Source organism: Notolepis coatsorum (assembly GCF_963971535.1).
Source record: "Notolepis coatsorum genome assembly, chromosome: 11".
Lineage (NCBI taxonomy): Eukaryota > Metazoa > Chordata > Actinopteri > Aulopiformes > Paralepididae > Notolepis > Notolepis coatsorum.
This window is the reverse complement of record NC_140175.1, coordinates 123,811,583-123,830,214: the sequence shown is the minus strand read 5'-3', so window position 1 is coordinate 123,830,214 and position 18,632 is coordinate 123,811,583. Positions and strand designations below refer to the sequence as shown.

General features: G+C 48.7%; 1 protein-coding gene across 1 annotated transcript in view; it reads left to right on the top strand.

Annotated features, from left to right (window-relative positions):
* Positions 1-14,835, top strand: part of pip5kl1 (phosphatidylinositol-4-phosphate 5-kinase-like 1) — a gene marked incomplete at both ends in the record, with an annotated part of 469,911 nt that extends 455,076 nt beyond the window's left edge. The window contains one exon of the mRNA XM_084325069.1: positions 14,409-14,835. Coding sequence (XP_084181195.1) covers positions 14,409-14,835 — 427 coding nt within the window. The remainder of the gene's footprint in view (positions 1-14,408) is intronic.
* Positions 14,836-18,632: the final 3,797 nt, after the last annotated feature.

Genomic DNA, 18,632 nt, shown 5'->3' with positions numbered 1-18,632 from the left:
AAAACTCCATCCCAGTTGCCCTATAAAAACGCTGTTTTAACAAGCAACCAAGGCGCACTTAGCCCCTGTGTGATTCTTTAACAGACAACACACCGAGCCAGCACTATGTATGCGTCGAGACCCAAACACATCAATGGATAGTCTAGCAAGACACCAGAAATTGTTCCTCCAAGTCGCCTGGGAGAACGACACAGAGCCGTCGTGCTTCATGTACCTTCCTCTTTTTATTCAAAAAAGAAAGAACACAGACTGACATGAATCCCTCGTGACGCAGCTGAGGGTAATTTTTTTTTACATTTTTACATCCCACCACCCTCCCATAGGGAGGAGACGGAAATCCCCAGAGAGACTTCCCACGTGAGCTGTATAGATTGAAAAGAATATATTGCAACATTGAGCTATGCAATATTTGGGTTTAGGGCTCTCCGAGGAGGAGGCACTGAACCAAAACACACTCAATAATCGAATTGAATCGAATACACACACAATAGAGCAGAACTCCTTTTTGAAGTTCTACTCACCTTGACAATCTGAGGAGGAGGCTCTGAACTCTGAGGAGGCTCCCTCACAGGGAAGGAGAGTCCTAACTCACAGAAGGCCCGAGGAGGAGCTTCGTGAGGAGGAGCTCTGACAACTCCCTGAAACAGATCCATCACATGGACCTGAACAACTCACGGAAGTCTTACCAACAGAGATGCGCACAGTGATGTACTCTATGGCGGGGGAATTTCTGCGGTGCACACGCCCAATCTTCCAGGGCGTGGGACCAGGAAACTCCCTCCCCCCCCCCCTCTTACCCTGTAACGTGCCGAACAGCAACGTGACAGGAACCTTGAAGGACAGGAGGTTTTAACCCCTGACCAATCAAAAAGGGGAGGAAAGGATTACCCATGATACGATGTAATGACAAAAAAGAGCATGACACAGTCATAGTCAGCTACATGAAGTGTCTAACAGCTTCACACAGCTCATGTGCTAACCTGCTATCTGATTTTTACTAAGGAAAAAACACAGAATAGAGAGGGCCCCTTTAAGAGCCCCGGTACCAGACTTACACATGTGCTTCTGTGGCCAACCTAACCCAGTTGTAGATCACAAGACACACACAACCCTTTATCACAACAGAAAATGGCAAGTACACTCTTGCTACAGAGGAACGCCGTTTTTCATAACGAGAGAATACAGAATCCTCGATTAGTATCGGCCACAGGCCTTGCTAAGCACACATGAAAAGCGACCAAACAATCTTTTCTTTAGGAAAATATAGTTTCTCAAGCGGTTAGCACAACCCCAGCAACTAAGCTAAGGGTTACATCGTATCCCCACAAACACAGTGACACAATATATTGTAAACAACATGTCTGAGAGGAGGGTGGGGAAGCCCAGGGAACCGGGGGGAACACCCCTCCTACCTTACCCTTGATACGGCCCAGTTGAACAGGAAACCCTGTCAATATGTGAACACACTGTTCATTGTCATTACAGGCTGAGAAAATAATTCATTCTTCACTCATATGTCACTAAGCATAGCTTTATAGGTTAATTAACCCCCTTAGTTGTGAGTTCACGGTACCTGAACACACATGATGTTCTCAACACAACTAACCAGATCATTTTTACACATGTAACAACAACCCGATTTGTATGGAGAAGAAGCTATACCAGTGACAAAACAATTCACACACAACACGCGTCGTATCCTCAATGTATTGCAGCAACACCCGTTTTGGAAAACATCGTTATTACAAAACATTTAGAAGGGAAGGAAGAAGACGTGTTTAAGGTCTGGTCGGGACCTTCCTACCGTGAGCGCAGGCCAAGCGAACTGCAGTCTGGCTAACGGGGCACCGACGGTAAACACAGCATTCCTTTGTTGACGACAAGGGCAGCGTCGCTGCGCCACCCAGCCGCTACGGTTCTCCATGTTGACGCAGTCCTTGCCGGCCGGGCTCCCGGTAGATTCGACTAACATCCTCTGTCAAAGATGACGTCGTAGTCAGAGTGTTTAAGGCATGTTATAGTCACAGAAAACGTTCAACAGTGTAGCATTAAGCTAACAGCCATTCGGCTGATAGCAACAAGCTAACGTATACCAGCCTGGTAAACACAGCGAGCTAACGCCGCAGCTAACAGCTGCGCAGCTAACAGCTGACTGGCTAAAACAGTAGTCCACAACTAGCACGCAAGCTTAAGCAGCTATCACCTGAACTGTATACAATGACATAACAAGCCACACTTCAGACAGGCCGCTGTCCCAATCCCTCCCCTAACAGGGAAAAGAAAAAGAAATGTCAGAACACAGTTGTCAACGGTGATCCAGACATACACAGGGCCCTTTGAGCATGGAACTTCCGATAAAGAAGATCTTATGCCCACATTTCCTCGTTAGAGTATACTTTCATTTGTATATGAAAGATGGGGCCTGCCCGGGACAGAGAAGCATCCGCTCTAGAATCCTGGGATCACCAGAACCTAGCGCGGGCCACTAGATTAGACATCATGGGCGTCAGGCCAAGATCCTCCGACCGCCTTTTTAAGCCGAGCAGAGGACCCTAGCCTGGGGTCTGCGTTTCGTAAATTGTTAGCTAACCCCCATAGCATCAACAACAACCAGAGCTCGCAAGCAAAACCGTACGTACCCAACCTGGAAACAACCGCTTCTCACAACAGACGGTGCGTCCTACAGTCCAGCTGTGTTGCTGGAGGGTCTTTACCCCATCCAGCCGCAGCAAGGAGGATTGTAGTTGGGAAGCATGTCAGCGGCGTGAGCTCCTAATACGAAAAAAACGTTGAAGGTCGGAATGACCCAGACACTCCAGTAACGAAGACAATATCGCTGTATTTTCTCGAAAATAGTGAGAGAGAAAATAAAGATATGATGTCAACGTATCTCTTGTTTTCCAACTTTCTTCTACTAACAACCTCGTCAAGTGGGGATCTACCGAAGGCACTTCCTTGTGGTGAAAGTGAAGAAGGAGGCGAGTAGGTGACCACACACCTGCTTATGAAGGTAAGCGGAAGGGGGTGTGGTCAGACGGATGTTGGGATATAAAGTTACATGGTGGAATTCTTTATTCAGTGCACGTGCACGAAGTGAAGTACAGTGCAGAACAGGTGCTGAGCAATCCATTAACGTCATAGAACCTTCTGTAGGGTGGTAGTGAAAGGTTAACCTTATGTAGTGTGGTAGTGAAAGGGTTAACCTTCTGTAGTGTGGTAGTGAAAGGTTAACCTTCTGTAGTGTGGTAGTGAAAGGGTTAACCTTCTGTAGTGTGGTGGTGAAAGGGTTAACCTTCTGTAGTGTGGTAGTGAAAGGGTTAACCTTATGTAGTGTGGTAGTGAAAGGGTTAACCTTCTGTAGTGTGGTAGTGAAAGGGTTAACCTTCTGTAGTGTGGTAGTGAAAGGTTAACCTTCTGTAGTGTGTAGTGAAAGGTTAACCTTCTGTAGTGTGGTAGTGAAAGGTTAACCTTCTGTAGTGTGGTAGTGAAAGGGTTAACCTTCTGTAGTGTGGTAGTGAAAGGGTTAACCTTCTGTAGTGTGGTAGTGAAAGGGTTAACCTTATGTAGTGTGGTAGTGAAAGGTTAACCTTCTGTAGTGTGGTAGTGAAAGGGTTAACCTTCTGTAGTGTGGTAGTGAAAGGTTAACCTTCTGTAGTGTGGTAGTGAAAGGTTAACCTTCTGTAGTGTGGTAGTGACAGGTTAACCTTCTGTAGTGTGGTAGTGAAAGGTTAACCTTCTGTAGTGTGGTAGTGAAAGGGTTAACCTTATGTAGTGTGGTAGTGACAGGTTAACCTTCTGTAGTGTGGTAGTGAAAGGGTTAACCTTCTGTAGTGTGGTAGTGAAAGGTTAACCTTCTGTAGTGTGGTAGTGAAAGGTTAACCTTCTGTAGTGTGGTAGTGAAAGGGTTAACCTTATGTAGTGTGGTAGTGAAAGGTTAACCTTCTGTAGTGTGGTAGTGAAAGGGTTAACCTTCTGTAGTGTGGTAGTGAAAGGGTTAACCTTCTGTAGTGTGGTAGTGAAAGGGTTAACCTTCTGTAGGGTGGTAGTGAAAGGGTTAACCTTCTGTAGTGTGGTAGTGAAAGGTTAACCTTATGTAGTGTGGTAGTGAACGGGTTAACCTTCTGTAGTGTGGTAGTGAAAGGGTTAACCGTATGTAGTGTGGTAGTGAAAGGGTTAACCTTCTGTAGTGTGGTGGTGAAAGGGTTAACCTTCTGTAGTGTGGTAGTGAAAGGGTTAACCTTATGTAGTGTGGTAGTAAAAGGGTTAACCTTCTGTAGTGTGGTAGTGAAAGGGTTAACCTTCTGTAGTGTGGTAGTGAAAGGTTAACCTTCTGTAGTGTGTAGTGAAAGGTTAACCTTCTGTAGTGTGGTAGTGAAAGGTTAACCTTCTGTAGTGTGGTAGTGAAAGGGTTAACCTTCTGTAGTGTGGTAGTGAAAGGGTTAACCTTCTGTAGTGTGGTAGTGAAAGGGTTAACCTTATGTAGTGTGGTAGTGAAAGGTTAACCTTCTGTAGTGTGGTAGTGAAAGGGTTAACCTTCTGTAGTGTGGTAGTGAAAGGTTAACCTTCTGTAGTGTGGTAGTGAAAGGTTAACCTTCTGTAGTGTGGTAGTGACAGGTTAACCTTCTGTAGTGTGGTAGTGAAAGGTTAACCTTCTGTAGTGTGGTAGTGAAAGGGTTAACCTTATGTAGTGTGGTAGTGACAGGTTAACCTTCTGTAGTGTGGTAGTGAAAGGGTTAACCTTCTGTAGTGTGGTAGTGAAAGGTTAACCTTCTGTAGTGTGGTAGTGAAAGGTTAACCTTCTGTAGTGTGGTAGTGAAAGGGTTAACCTTATGTAGTGTGGTAGTGAAAGGTTAACCTTCTGTAGTGTGGTAGTGAAAGGGTTAACCTTCTGTAGTGTGGTAGTGAAAGGGTTAACCTTCTGTAGTGTGGTAGTGAAAGGGTTAACCTTCTGTAGGGTGGTAGTGAAAGGGTTAACCTTCTGTAGTGTGGTAGTGAAAGGTTAACCTTATGTAGTGTGGTAGTGAACGGGTTAACCTTCTGTAGTGTGGTAGTGAAAGGGTTAACCGTATGTAGTGTGGTAGTGAAAGGGTTAACCTTATGTAGTGTGGTAGTGAAAGGTTAACCTTCTGTAGTGTGGTAGTGAAAGGGTTAACCTTCTGTAGTGTGGTAGTGAAAGGTTAACCTTCTGTAGTGTGGTAGTGAAAGGTTAACCTTCTGTAGTGTGGTAGTGAAAGGTTAACCTTCTGTAGTGTGGTAGTGAAAGGTTAACCTTCTGTAGTGTGGTAGTGAAAGGGTTAACCTTCTGTAGTGTGGTAGTGAAATGTTAACCTTCTGTAGTGTGGTAGTGAAAGGTTAACCTTCTGTAGTGTGGTAGTGAAAGGTTAACCTTCTGTAGTGTGGTAGTGAAACGTTAACCTTCTGTAGTGTGGTAGTCGTGAAAGGTTAACCTTCTGTAGTGTGGTAGTGAAAGGTTAACCTTCTATAGTGTGGTAGTGAAATGTTAAAACCAGAGCTTGAATTACCTGTTTGATAGAATTTAGTGGTAACAAATGAGCACATCTTTTAACAACAGAAATCCCTCTTCCCATTTTCACTACTATATTGTTTATATGGTGTGACCATGACAATTTACTGTCTAATGTTACCCCTAGGAGTTTAGTCTCCTGGACTTGATAAATTACCACATCACTTATCAAAAGTTTCAAGACTGGGTTCGTTCTTAGAGTATGGTTTGAACCGAAAATGATGCTACTTGTCTTTGATATGTTTAGAACTAGTTTGTTATTCTTTATCCATTCCATCACTGATTGCAACTCTGCCTTTAGGACCGTATTTAATTCATTGGCTGTTGAGGCTGATGTGTAAATCGTTGAATCATCCGCATACATAGAAATATAGGACTTATTTAGGACAAGAGGCATGTCATTTGTAAATATGGTGTAGAGCAAAGGCCCAAGGCAACTTCCTTGGGGTACTCCACACCTTACCGTTTTAACTTCTGAGTAACTCCCATTAAAAAAAACAATTTGTTTCCGGTTTGCTAAATAAGTTTGAATCCAAGATAGTGCAGATGAGGAGAAACCATAACATTCAAGTTTTTTTTGCTGCAGTAAAATCAAGCAAGACAGCGCCAACCATTTTCTTTTTATCTATCTCTTTCAGCCAATCATCCATCATTTGGGTTAAAGCAGTCGCTGTTGAATGTCCTTCACGATATGCATGTTGAAAATCAGTGGTTAATGTGTTAAAAGAAAAGTAGCATTTAATCTGTTCACTTACTATTCTTTCCATCAGTTTACTTAAAACTGGCAGTAAACTTATGGGACGACTATTAGATCCTGAGAATGGCAATTTCAAAAATGTTGGCAGTGGTATTACTTTGGCAGTTTTCCACTGTTGCGGATACAAACATTCACTAAAGGATTGATTTGGTTAACCTTGGTTGGTTAACCTTCTGTAGTGTGGTAGTGAAAGGGTTAACATGTCGGAGAGCTGCATTATGTCCTTTCAGAAGAGGGAGCTTGATTAATAATCAATGATTATATTAGTTTAGTTTAGACAGTGTCTTAGGAGGTAGAGCTGGTCGTCTGGTAATCAGAAGGTTAGAGTTAGACAGTGGCTCAGGAGGTAGAGTCTGGTCATCAGAAGGTTAGTGTTAGACAGTGTCTCAGGAGGTAGAGTCTGGTAATCAGAAGGTTAGGGTTAGACAGTGTCTCAGGAGGTAGAGCGGTCGTCTGGTAATCAGAAGGTTAGGGTTAGACAGTGGATCGGGAGGTAGACTGGTCGTCTGGTAATCTGAAGGTTAGTGTTAGACAGTGGCTCAGGAGGTAGAGTCTGGTCATCAGAAGGTTAGTGTTAGACAGTGTCTCAGGCGGTAGACTGGTCATCTGGTAATCTAAAGGTTAGAGTTGGACAGTGTCTCAGGAGGTAGAGTGGTCGTCTGGTAATCAGAAGGTTAGGGTTAGACCAGGGGTGGCCAACCAGTCAGAGACTAAGAGCCACAAAAATTACTGTGGTACCACAAAGAGCCACACCATATACCAGCGTTTCTCAACCTTTTTTTTCAGTCACGGCACCCTTCCTGTGTTTATAGGTCTCACACTCTGGCCTCTGAAGTTGCTAATGTCTTTTTTATTTGGGCCTCACAGGGTTAAAAGTACCCTGTGAGACCCACGGTTGCAAAATTACAAAATCACTTTTAGCCATTTAAAAAAAGAATGTTTATTTAAAAAATGTTAAAGGGGAACTATTTTACTATTTCTTTCACTATTTGGGCAGTTTTACACAATTCCTGTGAGTCTATGGAACGAACACCTAGGTTTTTAAAAAAAAAATGCATTGTTTTGTATTTCTAATCAAGTTGTGAGGATTCGCCTGTCCCTGGACCTTTTTTCCCTGTCTACTCTCCTCAACAGCCGCCACCCTTGCGAGGACTTTTCCCTGTCTCCTACTCTTCACCAGCCCCCACCCTTGCGATGACTTTTCCCTGTCTCCTACATTACATTTACATTTACATTTAGTCATTTAGCTGACGCTTTTATCCAAAGCGACTTACAAGTTCTGTACGACAAGACAGCAAGAAGGGTACAACTCTATCAGCTGAGTAACAATGTTCATCAAGTGTTGCGTGTTACAGTGTAGGTTCGTTTATTAGGACAAGTGCATGACAGTAAGGTTAGTCTTCACCAGCCCCCACCTTTGGACATTCTTGTTCCTCTACCTTCACGCACCTGTTGGGAGTTTGCGATCAGCTCGGGAGAGTACTTAGGTTGCAGACTCCCCTCCAGTCCTGGTCGGGTCGTTCTGTGTTCTGTACGCTGGTTCTGTACGTTACCATCTACTGCCATTTCCTGGAGTGGGACATCGTCTTCGCTCTCTATACTTCCACGGGAGGATCCCTTTGTTCTCACTCCAGACGTCGTGCCATCTTGTTGCTACCATCACCTGCCGCGTCTCCGGCGTGAGACGACGTGCCAGCCATCACCACCTGTCGCCGTGTGCCTGGAGTGGGACACCGCCTTCGCTCTCTAATTCTCTACGGGAGGACTCCAGTGTTCCCACTCCAGACGTCAACCCGGCTCGCCATCGCTCCCTATTCCACGGGGGGATGGCGTGTTCTCCCTCGGACCCCGGCTCGCCATCGCTCCCTATTCCACGGGGGGATGGCGTGTTCTCCCTCGGACCCCGGCTCGCCATCGCTCCCTATTCCACGGGGGGATGGCGTGTTCTCCCTCGGACCCCGGCTCGCCATCGCTCCCTATTCCACGGGGGGATGGCGTGTTCTCCCTCGGACCCCGGCTCGCCATCGCTCCCTATTCCACGGGGGGATGGCGTGTTCTCGCCCCGGTCCCCTGGGACCCCCTTTGTTCTGCGCTGCCCGTCTGCAGCATCCAAGGAGGAGGAGGAGGATTCCTTTCTGAGCAGCAGAGCCCTACTCGGTGTAGGGACGGAAGAGGATCCCCGTGCCCGGCCTCCGCCGTTGGGCCCCCGGTCCCCTGTGCCCGGCCTCCGCCGTTGGATTCCTGTCCCTGTCCCCAGCCCCTCTCTCCGGGCCTCTGTCCCTGTCTCCAGCCCGCCTCTCCGGGCCTCTGTCCCTGTCCCCCTCTCCAGTGCCCCTGGTCCCTTAGCCTGTTCGCCCGTTAAAGGCACAGTGCCGCAGTTTTCATATTTCATGGACTCTAGTGTTTTTTGTGTTCTCCCTTAAAGGGACTGTGCCGCTTTTTGTTATATAATAAATTATGCCCTGTTTTGGCTTACTCTCATACCTGTCTTGTGTTGTGCTATTGGGGTCGGTTTCAAACCACAACAGTACGACCCGACCCGTCGACGACCCCAGCCAGCACAGACGGTGTATGTGAGACAGCCCTTGTTAGCTCCCCTGTTAGCTCCCCTGTTAGCTCCCCTGTTAGCTCCCCTGTTAGCTCCCCTGTTAGCTCCCCTGGTAGCCTCGTTAGCTCCCCTGATAGCTACCCTGTTCCCCACAGCTAGGACTGTCCTTTCAGCTAGCTTGTTCTCCTCTGCTAGTCCAGCCGTCTGCTAGCTTAGCCCCTGCAGCTAACCGGCTTCCTCAGCTAGTCCAGCCTGTCTGCTAGCTTAGCCCCTGCAGCTAACCGGCTTCCTCAGCTAGTCCAGCCGTCTGCTAGCTTAGCCCCTGCAGCTAACCCCATGTGTTCTCTTGCTAGTCCAGCCCTGTCTGCTAGCCTAGCTCCGGCAGCTAGCGCAGCCTCTATGCTAATGTAGCATTACAGCTAGCATAGGCCCTGTAGCTAGCAATGCCCTGGCAGCTACCCTGTCCCTCTGCTAGCCCCACTTAAGGTGTAGCTTCCCCTGCTAGCATGGCCCATTTTTTTGTTGTTGTTTGGTTGCTCTGTCATGTCCCCTGCCCCGCTGTCTGATTTTTGGGTCGCCCGGTGGCTCCCGTGGAGGGGGAGGTACTGTGAGGATTCGCCTGTCCCTGGACCTTTTTTCCCTGTCTACTCTCCTCAACAGCCCCCACCCTTGCAAGGACTTTTCCCTGTCTCCTACTCTTCACCAGCCCCCACCCTTGCGAGGACTTTTCCCTGTCCCCTAATCTTCACCAGCCCCCACCTTTGGACATTCTTTTTCCTCTACCTTCACGCACCTGTTGGGAGTTTGCGATCAGCTCGGGAGAGTACTTAGGTTGCAGACTCCCCTCCAGTCCTGGTCGGGTCGTTCTGTGTTCTGTACGCTGGTTCTGTACGTTACCATCTACTGCCGTTTCCTGGACTGGGACATCGTCTTCGCTCTCTATACTTCCACGGGAGGATCCCTTTGTTCTCACTCCAGACGTCGTGCCATCTTGTTGCTACCATCACCTGCCGCGTCTCCGGCGTGAGACGACGTGCCAGCCATCACCACCTGTCGCCGTGTGCCTGGAGTGGGACACCGCCTTCGCTCTCTAATTCTCTACGGGGAGGACTCCAGTGTTCCCACTCCAGACGTCAACCCGGTTCGCCATCGCTCCCTATTCCACGGGGGGATGGCGTGTTCTCCCTCGGACCCCGGCTCGCCATCGCTCCCTATTCCACGGGGGGATGGCGTGTTCTCCCTCGGACCCCGGCTCGCCATCGCTCCCTATTCCACGGGGGGATGGCGTGTTCTCCCTCGGACCCCGGCTCGCCATCGCTCCCTATTCCACGGGGGGATGGCGTGTTCTCCCTCGGACCCCGGCTCGCCATCGCTCCCTATTCCACGGGGGGATGGCGTGTTCTCCCTCGGACCCCGGCTCGCCATCGCTCCCTATTCCACGGGGGGATGGCGTGTTCTCGCCCCGGTCCCCTGGGACCCCCTTTGTTCTGCGCTGCCCGTCTGCAGCATCCAAGGAGGAGGAGGAGGATTCCTTTCTGAGCAGCAGAGCCCTACTCGGTGTAGGGACGGAAGAGGATCCCCGTGCCCGGCCTCCGCCGTCGGGCCCCCGGTCCCCTGTGCCCGGCCTCCGCCGTTGGATTCCTGTCCCTGTCCCCAGCCCCTCTCTCCGGGCCTCTGTCCCTGTCTCCAGCCCGCCTCTCCGGGCCTCTGTCCCTGTCCCCCTCTCCAGTGCCCCTGGTCCCTTAGCCTGTTCGCCCGTTAAAGGCACAGTGCCGCAGTTTTCATATTTCATGGACTCTAGTGTTTTTTGTGTTCTCCCTTAAAGGGACTGTGCCGCTTTTTGTTATATAATAAATTATGCCCTGTTTTGGCTTACTCTCATACCTGTCTTGTGTTGTGCTATTGGGGTCGGTTTCAAACCACAACAGTACGACCCGACCCGTCGACGACCCCAGCCAGCACAGACGGTGTATGTGAGACAGCCCTTGTTAGCTCCCCTGTTAGCTCCCCTGTTAGCTCCCCTGTTAGCTCCCCTGTTAGCTCCCCTGTTAGCTCCCCTGGTAGCCTCGTTAGCTCCCCTGATAGCTACCCTGTTCCCCACAGCTAGGACTGTCCTTTCAGCTAGCTTGTTCTCCTCTGCTAGTCCAGCCGTCTGCTAGCTTAGCCCCTGCAGCTAACCGGCTTCCTCAGCTAGTCCAGCCTGTCTGCTAGCTTAGCCCCTGCAGCTAACCGGCTTCCTCAGCTAGTCCAGCCATCTGCTAGCTTAGCCCCTGCAGCTAACCCCATGTGTTCTCTTGCTAGTCCAGCCCTGTCTGCTAGCCTAGCTCCGGCAGCTAGCGCAGCCTCTATGCTAATGTAGCATTACAGCTAGCATAGGCCCTGTAGCTAGCAATGCCCTGGCAGCTACCCTGTCCCTCTGCTAGCCCCACTTAAGGTGTAGCTTCCCCTGCTAGCATGGCCCATTTTTTAGTTGTTGTTTGGTTGCTCTGTCATGTCCCCTGCCCCGCTGTCTGATTTTTGGGTCGCCCGGTGGCTCCCGTGGAGGGGGAGGTACTGTGAGGATTCGCCTGTCCCTGGACCTTTTTTCCCTGTCTACTCTCCTCAACAGCCCCCACCCTTGCGAGGACTTTTCCCTGTCTCCTACTCTTCACCAGCCCCCACCCTTGCGAGGACTTTTCCCTGTCCCCTACTCTTCACCAGCCCCCACCTTTGGACATTCTTGTTCCTCTACCTTCACGCACCTGTTGGGAGTTTGCGATCAGCTCGGGAGAGTACTTAGGTTGCAGACTCCCCTCCAGTCCTGGTCGGGTCGTTCTGTGTTCTGTACGCTGGTTCTGTACGTTACCATCTACTGCCGTTTCCTGGACTGGGACATCGTCTTCGCTCTCTATACTTCCACGGGAGGATCCCTTTGTTCTCACTCCAGACGTCGTGCCATCTTGTTGCTACCATCACCTGCCGCGTCTCCGGCGTGAGACGACGTGCCAGCCATCACCACCTGTCGCCGTGTGCCTGGAGTGGGACACCGCCTTCGCTCTCTAATTCTCTACGGGAGGACTCCAGTGTTCCCACTCCAGACGTCAACCCGGTTCGCCATCGCTCCCTATTCCACAGGGGGATGGCGTGTTCTCCCTCGGACCCCGGCTCGCCATCGCTCCCTATTCCACGGGGGGATGGCGTGTTCTCCCTCGGACCCCGGCTCGCCATCGCTCCCTATTCCACGGGGGGATGGCGTGTTCTCCCTCGGACCGTCTGCAGCATCCGAGGAGGAGGAGGAGGATTCCTTTCTGAGCAGCAGAGCCCTACTCGGTGTAGGGAGGGAAGAGGATCCCCGTGCCCGGCCTCCGCCGTTGGATTCCTGTCCCTGTCCCCAGCCCCTCTCTCCGGGCCTCTGTCCCTGTCTCCAGCCCGCCTCTCCGGGCCTCTGTCCCTGTCCCCCTCTCCAGTGCCCCTGGTCCCTTAGCCTGTTCGCCCGTTAAAGGCACAGTGCCGCAGTTTTCATATTTCATGGACTCTAGTGTTTTTTGTGTTCTCCCTTAAAGGGACTGTGCCGCTTTTTGTTATATAATAAATTATGCCCTGTTTTGGCTTACTCTCATACCTGTCTTGTGTTGTGCTATTGGGGTCGGTTTCAAACCACAACACAAGTACTCAAAAACCGCATTTTTCTACCTCAAGATCTTAAGCCGTTTTGAGGCTGGGCTCCAACCACTGTGTGGCCTGGTGCCAACTGCCACATCAACTGCCACATTATTATGCAGCTGAGAAATCTCTGATATCACAGATATGCACATTTTCAGATGACTCAGTTCAGTGAGGGTGAATATTGTGAGAGGAGAATTGGAAGAATGCGCCAATATGAGAATTAGAGACATAGATCCTATTAATATAAGTCCACATAACTAAGAAACAATGGTAAACACTGAAAAAGGCCATTTATAAGATAGTTCCCCTTTAAGCACATGTATAGTCAATTGGTCCTGTTGTTCAGCCTCACAATGCTATTTGATAGTAAATGTGTTTATATGTCCCACCCTCTGGCCTCTGAAGTTGCTAATGTCTTTTTAATTTGGGCCTCACAGGGTTAACCTCTTAAGCCCGAGATATACAGTAAAAGTGTATATTTTCAGCATTACGTTTGTTTACCAATTATTTTAACTGTTATTAGTGAAATATAAGATTATAGAAATCGCAGGGCATTGAGTCGGAAACCGGCGCATATTGACAGGAGGAAGGGGCACAGCCAAAAGTGAGTGTAGTCTTTTGAAGGAAGAGACTCAGGGCTTTCAAATTTCGAAAAACTACCCTACCCAGCTCACACCAGCCCCTGTCAATCATCTGACTTCTGGATTAACTTTTTTATTTCTCTTATTTTTTGGGATTATCTCCCACAAACCTGAACGTTATTGCCATAAAACAGAACGCAGTTAGTTTATCTACCTTTCTGTGAACGTCTTGCAAAAAACGGTGTTGCAATATGATGAAAAATGATGGAGACATTTACATTATAAAAAAGATGGCAGAATTCAGTACTGTATCTACAAAACCTTCTGTTTAATCATCTTCCCTTTATTCATTTGCTTAGATTTTTCAGGTCTGGTCAATTTTAGCATGGTGTTATTCACAGTCAAAGATAAACATTTTTTTAAATAGAATTGATATTCTCCTTTGGTTCATTACAATTTACTCAAGCCTAGTAACAGACACACTATTTCTGACACTGATCCATATATGTCCCTAGATTCAGATACCAAGAACATGCAAATGGACCATTTAAAGAAAATTGTAAATGTTTATTCTACGTCCTTTTTTTTTTATTGATGGAAGAGCCGCACATTGACGGGCAAAGAGCCGCATGCGGCTCGCAAGCCGCGGGTTGGCCACCCCTGGGTTAGACAGTGTCTCGGGAGGTAGAGTCTGGTAATCTGAAGGTTAGAGTTAGACAGTGTCTCAGGAGGTAGAGCAGGTCGTCTGGTAATCTGAAGGTTAGGGTTGGACAGTGTCTCAGGAGGTAGAGCAGGTCATCTGGTAATCTGAAGGTTAGAGTTGGACAGTGTCTCGGGAGGTAGAGCAGGTCGTCTGGTAATCTGAAGGTTAGAGTTGGACAGTGTCTCAGGAGGTAGAGCAGGTCGTCTGGTAATCTGAAGGTTAGAGTTGGACAGTGTCTCAGGAGGTAGAGCAGGTCGTCTGGTAATCTGAAGGTTAGGGTTGGACAGTGTCTCAGGAGGTAGAGCAGGTCGTCTGGTAATCTGAAGGTTAGGGTTGGACAGTGTCTCAGGAGGTAGAGCAGGTCGTCTGGTAATCTGAAGGTTAGGGTTGGACAGTGTCTCAGGGTTCCGGGTTCTGATTGTTGGAGGCATGTACTGTAAAGCGCTCTGGATAAAAGTGATATATTATATAAACGCAGTCCATATACCATTTATGAGGGATTCTTAATGAACTTCCTATGAACCCTAACAGCAAAAAGCTACTTTCTCTTCTCTGAAGATTTTGCGGTTACATTTTATTTTATATCTGCACTTATAATAAACAAATAAAGTTTATTATTATTATTACATTGCTTTGTCTTGACTCTTCAGGTCTGTAAACCCCGGCTCCAGCCCCGTCCACACGGTCCCGGGCTCCGTGCCCGAGGAGGAGCAGGAGGAGGAGGGGGATGAGGAGGAGGAGGACGGCGGCCAGGCGGGGGGGCAGCGCAGCGCGGGAGGCCCGCCCTGTCCGCAGCGCTCCAGCAGGGCGCCCAGCGACGAGTCCGCAGAGCTGCAGGACTTCAGGGCTCAGAACCGACGCCTGCTGCCCAACTTCAAGAACCCACTGCATGTCATCGACGGGCCGGAGCAGCGCTACTTCGTGGGCATCATCGACATCTTCACCGTTTACAGCTTCAGGAAGCGGCTGGAGCATCTGTGGAAGAGGCTGAGGCACCCGAGACAAACCTTCTCCACCGTCAGCCCCCCGGCCTACTGCCTCAGGCTCTGCAGCTGGGCTCAGGACCATACCAAGTAGAGCCTGGGGAGAGGGGGGGGTCAGGACCATACCAAGTAGAGCCTGGAGAGAGGGGGAGGTCAGGCAGTGAGAACATCGTGGTACCGCTCTGCATGGATGCTACCAGACGGATACAGGCGCTCAAACACACAACAGGCAAAACATCACGCTATGCTTATCCCAAAATGTCCCGTGTAAACAATTACATAATAGCAACATCATGGCTATATGATGCCGTATCAGTCCTCTAGGACAATGGACAAAACAAACAAAACCTTAAGGTACTACAATATCACAAACGCTTCAATAGTATTCTCAACAGCTAGCAGCAGTGGTGAGGCTCATGGCCCGCCTTTGGTTTCATCCTATACCGAAATTATACCAGGTTCAGCCAGACCTCTCTCTGGCACAGCGCTAACATAGTGTAGAGAGAGAGGTCTGGTACAGTGCTAACATAGTGTGGAGAGAGAGGTCTGGTACAGTGCTAACATAGTGTGGAGAGAGGTCTGGCACAGTGCTAACATAGTGTAGAGAGAGGTCTGGCACAGTGCTAACATAGTGTGGAGAGAGAGGTCTGACACAGTGCTAACATAGTGTGGAGAGAGAGGTCTGGTACAGTGCTAACATAGTGTGGAGAGAGAGGTCTGGTACAGTGTTAACATAGTGTGGAGAGAGAGGTCTGGTACAGTGTTAACATAGTGTGGAGAGAGAGGTCTGGCACAGTGCTAACATAGTGTAGAGAGAGGTCTGGCACAGTGCTAACATAGTGTGGAGAGAGAGGTCTGGTACAGTGTTAACATAGTGTGGAGAGAGAGGTCTGGTACAGTGTTAACATAGTGTGGAGAGAGAGAGAGGTCTGGTACAGTGCTAACATAGTGTGGAGAGAGAGGTCTGGCACAGTGCTAACATAGTGTAGAGAGAGAGGTCTGGCACAGTGCTAACATAGTGTAGAGAGAGAGGTCTGGCACAGTGCTAACATAGTGTAGAGAGAGAGGTCTGGTACAGTGCTAACATAGTGTAGAGAGAGAGGTCTGGCACAGTGCTAACATAGTGTAGAGAGAGAGGTCTGGCACAGTGCTAACATAGTGTAGAGAGAGAGGTCTGGTACAGTGCTAACATAGTGTGGAGAGAGAGGTCTGGTACAGCGCTAACATAGTGTAGAGAGAGGTCTGGCACAGTGCTAACATAGTGTAGAGAGAGGTCTGGCACAGTGCTAACATAGTGTGGAGAGAGAGGTCTGGTACAGTGCTAACATAGTGTAGAGAGAGGTCTGGCACAGTGCTAACATAGTGTGGAGAGAGAGGTCTGGCACAGTGCTAACATAGTGTGGAGAGAGAGGTCTGACACAGTGCTAACATAGTGTGGAGAGAGAGGTCTGGTACAGTGCTAACATAGTGTGGAGAGAGAGGTCTGGTACAGTGCTAACATAGTGTGGAGAGAGAGGTCTGGCACAGTGCTAACATAGTGTGGAGAGAGAGGTCTGGTACAGTGCTAACATAGTGTGGAGAGAGAGGTCTGGCACAGTGCTAACATAGTGTGGAGAGAGAGGTCTGGTACAGTGCTAACATAGTGTGGAGAGAGAGGTCTGGCACAGTGCTAACATAGTGTGGAGAGAGAGGTCTGGCACAGTGTTAACATAGTGTGGAGAGAGAGGTCTGGCACAGTGCTAACATAGTGTGGAGAGAGAGAGAGGTCTGGCACAGTGCTAACATAGTGTGGAGAGAGAGGTCTGGTACAGTGCTAACATAGTGTGGAGAGAGATGTCTGGCTATGCGAGACTACTACTAATGTAGCAGAGTAGCTCAGTGTCAAACACCTAATGGAGAGGAAAACCTCTCAGTTTAACATCCAACCATATACATGTAGGCTAACAAGAAGCAACGTATCTGGGGGGTGATGGTGCATTGAAGGAAACCCACCACCTCTACCTCCACTACTACCTACACCACCACCACCACCATCACCACCACTACTACTACCAACACCTACACCACCATCACCACCACTACTACTACCAACACCTCTACCACCACCATCACCACTACTACCAACACCTCTACCACCTCTACCACCACCACCACCACTACTACCACCACCACCAGTACCACCATCACCACTACCACCATCACCACTACTACCAACACCTCTACCACCACCTCAACCACCTCTACCACCACCACTACTACCACAACCACCAGTACCACCATCACCACTACCACCACCACCATCACCACTACTACCAACACCTCTACCACCACCACCACTACTACCACCACCACCAGTACCACCATCACCACTACCACAACCACCATCACCACTACTACCAACACCTCTACCACCACCACCACCACTACTACCACCACCACCAGTACCACCATCACCACTACCACAACCACCATCACCACTACTACCAACACCTCTACCACCACCTCAACCACTTCTACCACCACCACTACTACCACCACCACCAGTACCACCATCACCACTACCACCACCTCCACCACCACTAATACTTCCACCACCACCACTACCACTACTTCCACCACCACCTTCACCACCTCCACCACCACCACCACCTCCACTACTACCACTACCACCACCACCCAAAGAACATTCTTTGCAGATTTTAACTTTTGAAGTGTTGATAATATCTGTTTATGTTGTCACTTTATTTATTTATTTTGATAACTGTTTGCTTAACTAAACATTGTTTTTACACTGACAATAACCATGGACTGAGATAGAGCAGTATGTTGTTTTTGTATTCTTTGCCATTCTTACATGGTCAGACAGAGACTTGCCATCCTCCCAGATGTTGTCTCATTCTACCAGGAGACATATTGACTCTCAACTCACCACTAACTTATTCCCATTTCATCGCCAATTTAAAGGTGCACCATGCAGTTTGGGGAGATACATTTGTTTCCATTTGCAGAGAACTGCAATTGACACACATTTACAATATGTGTAATTCTTAGATTTTTTTATTTAAATTTTTTATCTACTTTTTCTCCCATTTTCTATTTTTCTCCAATCCCAATTTCGTATCGTCCAATTCTACCCTCCCCTGTCTCGAACGCTGTTAGGCCATGCCTCCCACAAGCCGGCTGTAATGTGGACGAAGCCTTACATCACGTGTCCCCTCCGGTACACGAGGAGGCAGCCGTCGCATCTTTTCACCTGCACAGCGCGATCTTTCAGCGTCAGGGGTCTGCGTTTGGAGGGCACGCCGCCCCCGTCGCTTCCTGATTCTACTGTGCAGGCGCACCAACCGACCTGTAGGAGTCGCTGTCCACAACGTCCGATCCCCACCCATCAGCTTCCCACCCCCTAATACTGCCAATTGTATTAGTGTGAACGACCAGCCAAGCTGATAGCAATGTGGAGAGCTGGGCTCGAACCCAGCGTCTCCTGCATTGGTGGTGAGCGCATTGCCCACTGCACCACCTAGCCGCCCTAGAATTTATTTTTATGTTATCATAAATCAAAATCATTTTGATGTTTGTAAGCAGAATTGCGAGCCTGCCTTTGTAAACAACAGTGAAGCGTTCAGGCTGATGACCGTTTGTTCAATCAGTTGTGAAAATATACCTTAGAATTCTTTCATTTACTCCCAAAATTACACAGTGCACCTTTAATATGGGACATGAATATATTTTTGGTTTTGATTCATCCACGAGTTTAAATACATTTTCAAATACTAAATATATTACCATATACTGTATGGATGTCGAATGACATAGAAAGACAAGATGACAATGTTCTGACATCACAACGATGGTGATCCTCCCCACGTCGCCAACCATATGGAACCTTTT